This window comes from Gadus macrocephalus, chromosome 18 (genome assembly GCF_031168955.1).
Source record: "Gadus macrocephalus chromosome 18, ASM3116895v1".
In the NCBI taxonomy this organism is placed as follows: Eukaryota; Metazoa; Chordata; class Actinopteri; order Gadiformes; family Gadidae; genus Gadus; species Gadus macrocephalus.
The window spans coordinates 16,123,109-16,133,385 of NC_082399.1; the positions used below are offsets into that span (position 1 = coordinate 16,123,109).

The 10,277-nt window shown below is 49.5% G+C and overlaps 1 protein-coding gene across 1 annotated transcript; it reads left to right on the forward strand.

Moving 5' to 3' along the window:
- Positions 1–237: 237 nt before the first annotated feature.
- Positions 238–5,840, forward strand: metrn (meteorin, glial cell differentiation regulator). The gene is made up of 4 exons (XM_060036549.1): positions 238–589; positions 1,222–1,661; positions 2,992–3,051; positions 4,204–5,840. Exons 1-4 carry the CDS (start codon positions 489–491, stop codon positions 4,515–4,517), a joined length of 915 nt encoding a protein of 304 aa, XP_059892532.1. The 5' UTR covers positions 238–488; the 3' UTR covers positions 4,518–5,840.
- Positions 5,841–10,277: the final 4,437 nt, after the last annotated feature.

A 10,277-nucleotide genomic window follows, 5' to 3' on the forward strand; every position in this document is an offset into this window, starting at 1 on the left:
GTGAGCTCATAGTTAAGTCATTATTTGACTAGTTAATTGGCAGCCGTGGGAACACAATAGTAATGCTAATACTAATACTAGTAGGCCCACCCCTGACCCCATCTCCCCTATCTCCCCCATGGCCCGCATACTGATGGACTCCCTTCCCCCTCCAGGGAGAGGCCCCCCTCCCTAGGCCTTGAAGTTGGGCCTTCTCTTCGCTGATTGGTCGGCTGAGTTCCGGAGAGGGGGTCAACTCTGTAGAACTCCACAGAGCGTCGCACTCTGAGCACATCCTCCTCCGGGAAGCTTCAGGGTCAGTCTGCTTCACGGTACCCGGGATCTCTTCCAGAACCGACGGTTCCTTAGAGATGGAGGTTGTAGGGAAAAGTGATCTGTTATTTTTATAGAGCTCCCTTAAAAAAGAAAGATTGGAGGAAGACGTCCTTTTGGAGTAACTTTCATTCTCTATTTTTCGCGAGTCACCAAACTTTCCTCTTGCGTCGAAAATGTTTCATTTTGGGATCTACAGTGTTTGGATTTTATTCGTCGCCGTTTTCAACGTCGCTCTGTGCAACTACTCCGAGGACCAGTGCAGCTGGAGAGGAAGGTTAGTAACCAAACCCCTTTTATACAATCCGTTATTCAAACCATGATGTTAGGATTCAACTTAGTTGAATGAGTAGTTGCATCTGGTGAGAAAGCCGAGCGCGGTGTCTGAGGGTGCGGGACCCTGCAGGTCAGAAAACAAGCACGGACTTGTCTGCAGAGCGCCATTCAAACGGATGCATGGTCGCTGCAGGGGTCCGTCCCTCTACAGGGGACCGTCCCTCAGACCGGCGCGAAGAGCACAGCGTTAGGGAATAGGTTGTGCGCATCACTGCATGCGAATTATTTCTTAAAGCGTCTAGTGTATTGAAGGATTTATTCATAAACCGTAGCCCAGAATGCCGCAGCACGAGCTGTGCAGAATACCATCTTCCGCCGACGAGCAGGCGTCTCCCGGCCATTAGGTCCAAACGTGTAATTCGTCCTTCTCCACTTTACTCATCTTCCGACGTGCTAACTTCTAAGAGCGCAGAATATCTTCTAACGCCTGACGTCTCCCTCACACTGACCCACCTCAGGCAGGGTCAGCGACCAGCTCTGAGTGATCGCTACCCTGGCAGGGTCGGAGGTCATGGAGAGAAAACAGCTTCCACAAACTTTACTTAACCTTCTCTCTCTCTTCCCGTGTCCCAGCGGGCTGTCCCAGCAGCCGGGCAGCGTGGAGCAGATCTCCCTGCACTGCTCCGAGGGCACCCTGGACTGGCTGTACCCCCAGGGGGCGCTGCGGCTCAGCCTGTCACCCCGCCTGCCCTCGGCGGCCGTGGGACCGGGCGGCGGCGGCAGCTCGGGCCTCATCACGGCCTGCGTCAAGCCCTCCGGAGACTTCCACGGGGCCCAGCTGTACCTGGAGCGGGACGGGGTGCTGGAGCTGCTGCTGGGGGACCGCGGGGCGGACCCCGCCGCGCCCCCCAGGGTGCGCTGCTTCAGCCGGCTGCCCGGAGAGAGGCTGGCCCTCTACCTGCAGGCCACCCCCCACCAGGACATCAGCCGACGCATCGCCGCCTTCCGCTACGAGCTGAGAGGGGATTGGACGGCTCGGCTGTCCCTGGACTCCAACCGCGTCAGCAGCGAAGGTGAGCACCAATCAGACGGCCCGGTCGACATGGACATGATACCGTTGATTGGTTTGCAAAAGGTGATCGATCAGGAGCGAGAGGACGGGTAGAGTGGATCGATCGATAAGGGAGATTGATATAAAGAACGTTGAGCGGTTGATGAAGAGGACCCTCTCACATCATCGACGGAGGAGGGGTCTAATTCCTAAGACATGATCGTTAAGTGTAACATATCCAACGAGTCGGTCGCGGTTACCTGCGGTAGAACATCCAGCCAGCCAATCAGAGGCTGTCACATTAGACCCGGGCACCCTGACGCGTCCTGAGGGTCTAGCAGCGTGTGCAGCCGTGCAGAACGCACTGCACTGGTGCAGACAGAGGGAGAGAGAGAGGGGGGGGGTCGAGGGACAATAGCCCAGTATGTGGGGCTCTCCAAAGCCCTTTCATTGAGGGCTGCCTCAGCATTCTTCTCTGCATTACTGCCGTAACCTAGACGACGAGGGGTCGAGAAGCTCCCCCCACCGGTCTCTCTCTCTGTCTCTCACTCTCTCTCTCTCACCCCAGTAACTGATTAGGTTCGGGGGGAGATGGGGGAGGGGAGGGGAGGGAAGGCGATGTGGGAGAATGTGGCTGAGGATCGAGGGGCCTCATCAGAACAAGAGAGAGTTAGAGAAGTTTGAAAAATGCCTCTCCTCTTCATCCTCCTCCTCTTCCTCTGCAGAGCAAACGGCTGCATCCATACAGTCTTTTACTCCCATGATGCACTGCTTCCCCCAAATCTGGGCCCTAACCTTTTAAATGACCTCAACTTAACCATCTCTAACTCTGAGAGCTAAACTTAACCATCTTAACCCTGATACCTAAACTTAACCATCACTAACCTAACACCGGATTTAAACCATCTCTTACGTAACCCTGGACTTCATGAAACCAGTTGTAGAGAAGGTTCTCCCAGAGACATGCTGCATGTCCGCGCAGGAAGGAAGCTACTTCACCAAACTAGAATGGAAGTATGCTCATTAAACCCCCCCCACCCCACTCCCCCCGTGGGCCCTTGATGAGGTGGTAGCTAGGCTGGCACTTGATGAGGTGTGAAACGGCCCAGGTCAGGGTGTGACCTCACACATCTCTCTACCCCCTTGCCACAGCTGTCTGCGTGGGCGGCTGGTTGTGTGTGTGTGATACTCCATGTCTGGCCCACAAGATATAAGACTATAAGATATGAAACTAAGCTGGTGTGTTCACAGACAAAGAGACATAGCACTGTAAGAGGTATTAGAAGAGTGAAAGCACCGGTGCAGCTCTGTGGCGACGGGCTGGGAGTTAATGAAGCTCTGTCTCTCCCCAGATGCCTGCAGGCCCTGCAACAACACCGAGATCCTGATGGCCGTCTGCACCAGCGACTTCGGTAGGTTTACTACTGACAGCCTCTCCAAATGACCCTCATAAAGCAATAAACATACACTCGCACAGAGCAAAGCACACGTACACATACACGCAACAACTACTTACAGACAGAACAAGGTACACACAGGCAGACTGAAGCACAATGTATACTAGTTCTCTTTTCAATAAACCATTTGCTTCCATGATCTGATTCAGAACCAATTTACTGCAGGAATCCAACAATCATTCCTATCGCATTTGCTTAAAGTCAAACCCCCTGGAGACCGAGAGAATTCAATCCAAATCCTCCCTCCAAAACCTCCTAATATATGCAAGGTTAAAGGTGAAATAGCACTGCATTGTTCCCCTGCCTTTAGAAACCCTTCCCAGCCCCAGGGGCAGTGTAGTGGGCTAATCCACCCACCCCTGCCAGAGGGGAGAGTGGTGTGGTCCACCAGGGGAAGGACCTTCAGAGCGTGACACTTTTATGAGCGACATTCAAACACTTTAAGAGGACTGTAAAACTGGACGTCTAGACTGCAGCCAATGTGGCCCAGCATCGGATTTCAGTTCCATGAGAAACAAAACCTCTGATTAGAAGTGTTTGCAGGGATACGTTTATGAAAAACAATGAAGTGGAAAGAAATAGATAGATAAGATAGATAACAGCTTTATTAAATGAAAGCTTCGTTCACTCCACAGCCTCAGCGCTCAACTTGGATTTATAGCTCAGATCAGAGTTTTATTTAGCTGTTGACAATATTATGGATTTTTTTATTTCACAAAGGCATAAAATAAACAACACAAAGACACTTAACGGCAGAGCTATAGGGCAGCTTGACGCCTCTGGAGACACAGCTTCCATAGTAGTGGAGCAGCCTGACAAAGGAGGGCAGAACGTTGTGCAGAATTAGATGAAGATGCTCGATGGACTAGTGGCATTCAACAGGGAACACACCGGGGCTATCGTAGGTGAAGGATCGTCAGGAAAGGAGAGTCATCATGTTCAGTGTAACCACTATCTCCTTCGCTAGTTGGAGAAACGACTAGTTTGGTTTAAATGTCTTGCGGTCTCATCAGTCCCGCCTTTACACATCAAGCCAGTTGACGCCCCTCAGACTCTAACCCAGGGCGTTCCAGACGGTAACCAGGCTTCCTCTGTTCTCTTCTTCAGTGGTGCGGGGCAACATCCGCTCGGTGGAGGCGGACCAGAGCCTCCGGGCGGCGGTCATCAAGGTCAGCGCCACCCGCGTCTTCCGCCAGAAGTACGCCCTGTTCACGGGCGCGGGCCGGCTGACCCGGCGGGGCGACATCAGGACCTTCCAGCAGTGCGGCGTGCGGCCCGGCGCCGGCAGCTTCCTGTTCACCGGCCGGGTGCACTTCGGCGAGGCGTGGCTGGGCTGCGCGCCGCGCTACAAGGACTTCCTGCAGGCCTACCTGGTCGCCAAGGAGGCGCGGCAGATCCCGTGTGAGCTGGCGGTGGACTGAAGTCAGAACCGGGGAGAGACACTACGGCGCCGTTCTGAAGCTCGGAACCCAGAGCTTGAAGACCCGGGTTCTGAACCCGGGTCTCCCAGGGTGCACAGAGCCTGATCCACACAGGAGCCAGCCCTGGAGCGAGCGTCCTGAATGTGATGTCCGTGGAGAAGCCAGGGGGACCACCGTGTGGTCCAGTGGTCTGATTCCAGGGGGACCACCGGGTGATCCTGTGGTTTGATTCCCAGTGCAATAAGCTGTGAGCTCCCCTCCCCAGACCAGGGGAGATGGAGATGAACTATCTGCTGCTGTAATACCACCAAACTGTTCTAGAAGAAGCATTCCTGTCAATGCAGGCTCGCTGACGCCCCCGCTGAGGAGGACTGCTCGGGCGGTGCGTTCAAGGAACTCAGGAAACGAGGAATGTTTTGTATGGTTCTGAATGGTTCTTGTATGAAATGTGTTGGGAGATCCATTCTGGGGTTGGAAACGGGAAGAAGAATTAAAGTTCATGTTTTCATAGCTACGACGAGGCAGCCAGTCCCCATCGGCGCTGTTCCTTAGCCGGCGAAATGTAGTCATTTAAAATTATATAAAATTAATGAATTAAAATTTGCACTGATAAGGAGATGGACGTCTGAAAGAGAGATGCTAGAAGCAATGAACCAAATGCATAGCGACTATATGTAGCATAGCAGAGCAACTGAGAAGTTAATATATGTGGCCCAGAGCTGAAGCGAGCATGAAGCTACGCTAGGCTAGGTTAAAGCTTTGCAGACTTTTAGCTCAGAGGAGTGCTGAAAGCACTTTTTCGTAACCTAGCTGGCCGATCTGGTTGGTGAATAGGTCCAGGGTCTACTTCCCTGAATAATCATCTTTAAGAGATGTGTCCTACCAGGGCTCTGTCCTGGCTACCCCCCCCCCCCCCTTTCGTTGGTTTAATCATCTCAAACACCTTATCTCATTCTTTCCTCAACACTGCTTGATTTTAAAGTGGTTTTCATGTGAAAACTTTGTTCCCCAAAACACGCCATTTCACGGTGAGGCCATCACACCAGGAATACCAAGAAGTCTGAGCCTCAGAAGGCCAGCAGCACCTACCCCCTGGCCCGCTGCTTTTATCTGCACTAGTGGAAAACACAGGGAGTGGGGTCAAACCAAACCAGTAGAAGCTGTTCACTGCCATTTGATACAGTTTATATTGTTTGTACGTTCTGTTCATACCAATGTGAATGTAAATATGTTAATAAGAAAATTTAGAAATTAACTTGGAAAAAAATGTTCAAGTGTTGTCTATTATCTGCTTTCTGTGTTATTAAAATGTTTCAGAAAAGATTTCTGTCTTCGAATTAGTTTTTTGTCAAATGTCCCAGATGTACATCAGCTATGACTTTTGTTCCACATATACGTTCTGATATTGGGCAGTCGAGCCATTGACATCCATTCTATTACAAATGATTGGTCATCAGCTCCCATAGCTCTATCTTAGTTATGTCACAACAAGGTGAGGACCTTCCCTGGCTGGGAGTATATCTCAAATGGCGCCCACAAATGAACAAATCCACCAGTTTGGATTCTGTGATCACATGCCCTGTGTATGCCCATGGACTCTGAGACTAAGAGGTGAGCAGTTAGAGTTCTTGAATGTGAAATATCCTGATCATGAGCAAGATGGCAAATCTTCTATTGAATGGTTAATCTTTTATTGCTTTGACCAAATTGATGCAATGGACCAGCTTGATGGGGAAAAAAATAAACATTTGTGCTTAGTTGTCTGTGATACAGTAAATGAGCACTTCATTCAGAAGTGAAGGCTGCTTTCCCTCAGTCAATCACTAACTGACTTATTGAAATGTTGCTCTGCACTCAGAATTGATAATTTTAACGCAGCCACTGGCTTCTAACAGGATGCTAACTGCACGCCTCTGAAGTCTGTGAGTATGCTCAGGGAGAACTGAGTGTGCTCAGTATGCTCAGTGGTCAACACCATCAGAACTTGTGGATCAGTTCATCTGCTGAGGAACCTGTTCAGCGAGGGGCAGTTTGTATAAGCATACCTGTGTTGGACAAGACAACGGTGGAGCCATGGGAGCTGCTCAACAGGCGTTTGTAATAGAATGGATGTGAAAGGCTTTAGTAGCCTGCACCATCCGGGGGAGTGACGTGGTAAATGTGACGACATAGTCAATGTCCAAACAGCAGACCAGGCAAATCCTCTAACTTCACTGTAAAGCTGTTGTGCAAAATAACAGTCCCAACAGACTTCCTAGATCAACATTCAGTTGAACTTCAGGGTTTTAAACTGTCAGGAAAAATGACCAAACTTTGACGACGCAGTAGACAGAGCAAGACTCGGTGAGTAGCCGAAGCTTTGTGGGGATTAGTCCCAGCTGAGCTATGAGCGAACACGCCTCTAAAAAGATGAGAACAACGGCATAACAACGCCTTACTGTGTGAATGCAGGAACGATGGCTGAAGGCCTGAGATGTTTGGTATTTAAAGAGTTTTAGACGTCCCCAGCACAGCACGGAGGGCCCCTGAAAGAGAGCCTGAAAGGGCCCCAAACAAACGACATGCCTGAGCGGGTGAGGGGCCCACCGAACACACAGCCATTAGAGAGGGGCCGGGAAAAGACCGGGAGCAGAGCTGAATGGGAACGCTGGGAATTCTGTTGTCCCTCAACTTTGGAGAAAATTCCAGAACTCGGCATGAGAAACCCAAAGCTAAATAACCTGTAGGAGGTTGTTCTTATAGAACAGATAGAGCTAAAGAACCCACATGAGGTTGTTCTTATAGAACAGATAGAGCTAAAGAACCCATATGAGGTTGTTCTTATACAACAGATAGAGCTAAAGAACCTGTAGGAGGTTGTTCTTATAGAACAGATAGAGCTAACTAACCTGGAGGAGGTTGTTCTTATAGAACAGATAGAGCTAAAGAACCCATAGGAGGTTGTTCTTATAGAACAGATAGAGCTGAAGAACCTGTAGGAGGTTGTTCTTATACAACAGATAGAGCTGAGGAACTTTAAGGAGGTTGTTGTTATAGAACAGATAGAGGAACCTGTAGGAGGTTGATCTTATAGAACAGATAGAGGAACCTGTAGGAGGTTGATCTTATAGAACAGATAGAGCTGAAGAACCTGTAGGAGGTTGTTCTTATACAACAGATAGAGCTGAGGAACTTTAAGGAGGTTGTTCTTATAGCACAGATAAAGGAACCTGTAGGAGGTTGTTCTTATGGAATAGATAGCGCTAAAGAACCTGTAGGAGGTTGTTCTTATAGAACAGATAGCGCTAAAGAACCTGGAGGAGGTTGTTCTTATTGAACAGATAGAGGAACCTTTAGGAGGTTGTTCTTTTAGAACAGATAGAGTGCGTTTAGTACAAATCATGCATATATTTATGCATACTTTCAACAATTATGTTAAGATAAAAGATTCTGCATCAAAACTATTGCTAAGCCAGTAGTCTCAGGGGCAGAGGAACCTGCAGGTTGTTCCAGAAACAAACATTTACCATCAAACAAACCAATTCTTAAATAATTGGAAAGTCTGAGAGAGAGAGAGAGAGAGAGAGAGAGAGAGAGAGAGAGAGAGAGAGAGAGAGAGAGAGAGAGAGAGAGAGAGAGAGAGAGAGAGAGAGAGAGAGAGAGAGATGCTGAGGTGATAATGTCTGAGCGTGTTGCAAATGATGTAGGGTTTAGTGTGAACCTGAAGACTGTGGAAACTGTCGTCGTCCCCCCCCCCAGTCCTTGGTCACGGCCCCCCCTCAGAGGGGCTGTGTGGGAGAACCGACCGCGGCCCAGCAGGGAGCCCATGCCAGAGGAACTGAAATAATGGAATCTCAACATTAAACATTGAAAACAAGGCGCTGCGTAATAATAATAATAATTCATTTTATTTGTTGAGCACTCTTCATTCTAAGCAGAATCTCATAGTGCTAAAGGACGAAAGGACAGTTTAAGAAAATGTATACATTTTTTAAAAAGTCGGAAATGCCTTTATGAATAAAAAGGTTTTTAGGCCAGTCTTAAAACAGTCTAGTGTCTGTGTTGCCCTTAAGTGGTCCGGGAGGCTGTTCCACAGTCGAGGGGCTGCAGCGGCGAAGGCCCGGTCGCCCATGGTGCGTAGCCTGGTGTTTGGGATCTGCAGGGACAGACTGTTATTGGATCTGAGGGGGCGGGTTGATGTTTGGGGAGTGATGAGTTCTTGCAGGTAAGGGGGGGCATGACCGTTTATGCATTGGTGGGTGAGTAGGAGGACTTTGTAGTCAGCGCGGGATGAGACAGGGAGCCAGTGCAGTGAGTGTAAAATGGGGGTTATGTGGTTGTATTTCCTGACTCTCATCAGGATCCTGGCAGTTCTGGATGTACTGCAGCTTTTGGATGTTCCTGCCAGTGATCCCAGTGAACAGTGAATTGCAGTAGTCCAGTCTCGAGGAGATGAAGGCGTGGACGAGCTTCTCAGCATCTGGCAGGGTTAAAGTGGGGCGGAGCTTGGCGATGTTTTTGAGATGGTAGAAGGAGATTTTGCACAGATGCTTTATATGATCGTTGAAGGTGAGGTGAGGGTGAAACCTAACTCCTAGATTTGTGACTGTGGTGGAGAGGGGTATGACCTGACTGTCGAAGGTGAGATGAGTTATGGAGGATGACTGAACCTGGTGTGGAGTGCCAACAAGAAGGGCCTCGGTTTTGCTGCTGTTTAGCTGGAGAAAGTTGTTTCTCATCCATGCCTTTATCTCCCCAAGACAGGCAGTGAGACATGACATGGCAGCAGAGAGGCTTGGGGCAGTTTTGATGTACAGCTGCGTGTCATCGGCATAGCAGTGGAAGGACATCCCATGTCTGCTGACAACACAGCCGAGGGGGAGCATGTAGATAATAAAGAGGATGGGGCCGAGGACAGACCCTTGTGGAACACCACAGGAGACAGGGAGCTGTCTGGAATTGCATCTTCCCAGTGAGACATACTCAGTTCTGCCAGATAGGTAGGACTGGAACCACTTGAGTGCAGAGCCTGACAGTCCAATGGTGGTGTGGAGGCGCTCTAGGAGGATTGTGTGATCCACTGTGTCGAATGCAGCAGTCAGATCCAGGAGGATGAGGAGTGAGGGTGATCCTGCAATCGGCTGCCATCAGCAGGTCATTCGTCACCCTGAGCAAGGCGGTTTCAGTGCTGTGGGCTGAACGGAATCCTGACTGGAATTTTTCAAACAGGTTGTTGTGTTTGAGGTGGTCCTGAAGTTGAGAAGCAACTACCTTCTCTAGCACTTTGGACAGGAAGGCAAGGTTGGAGATAGGCCGGTAGTTGGCTAGGACCTCCGGGTCCAGGGTGGGCTTCTTGAGAAGGGGACGGATGACAGCGACCTTGAGAGCCGGCGTAGCAACAGACATCCCCGCTGACTGATGACGTGGAGACGGAGGGCACCTGCCGCCCCAGAGGAGATGAGACACGAGGGGGGGAAGAAGAGACAGAGAGACACGGACACAGAGATGGTACTCAATCTTACCACCAGTATTAACATTTTCCACCATTAAGTTCAAGCTCAAGTTATTGCATTTGTCAAATGCTCAACATAACAGGCAAGCACTCATAGCTGGCAATGACATTTTTGTGTCCCAAGCTCTCCACAATGCAAAAAATATATATAAGATAAGAGTACAAAACAAACAACAAAGTTTCACATAGTTTCAATAAAACTAGAATATGTGTACAGTATATATCTAAATATGTATGCACAGTGTTTATATATAAATAACAAAGCATCT

What these genes read in the sequence shown, in the direction of transcription:
- metrn (XM_060036549.1), top strand. Translation starts at nt 489, where the DNA reads ATGTTTCATTTTGGGATCTACAGTGTTTGGATTTTATTCGTCGCCGTT. An exon ending in CAGTGCAGCTGGAGAGGAAG is followed by an intron (nt 590 to 1,221) that starts GTTAGTAACCAA and finishes CCCGTGTCCCAG; the next exon opens with CGGGCTGTCCCAGCAGCCGG. An exon ending in CGTCTGCACCAGCGACTTCG is followed by an intron (nt 3,052 to 4,203) that starts GTAGGTTTACTA and finishes TCTCTTCTTCAG; the next exon opens with TGGTGCGGGGCAACATCCGC.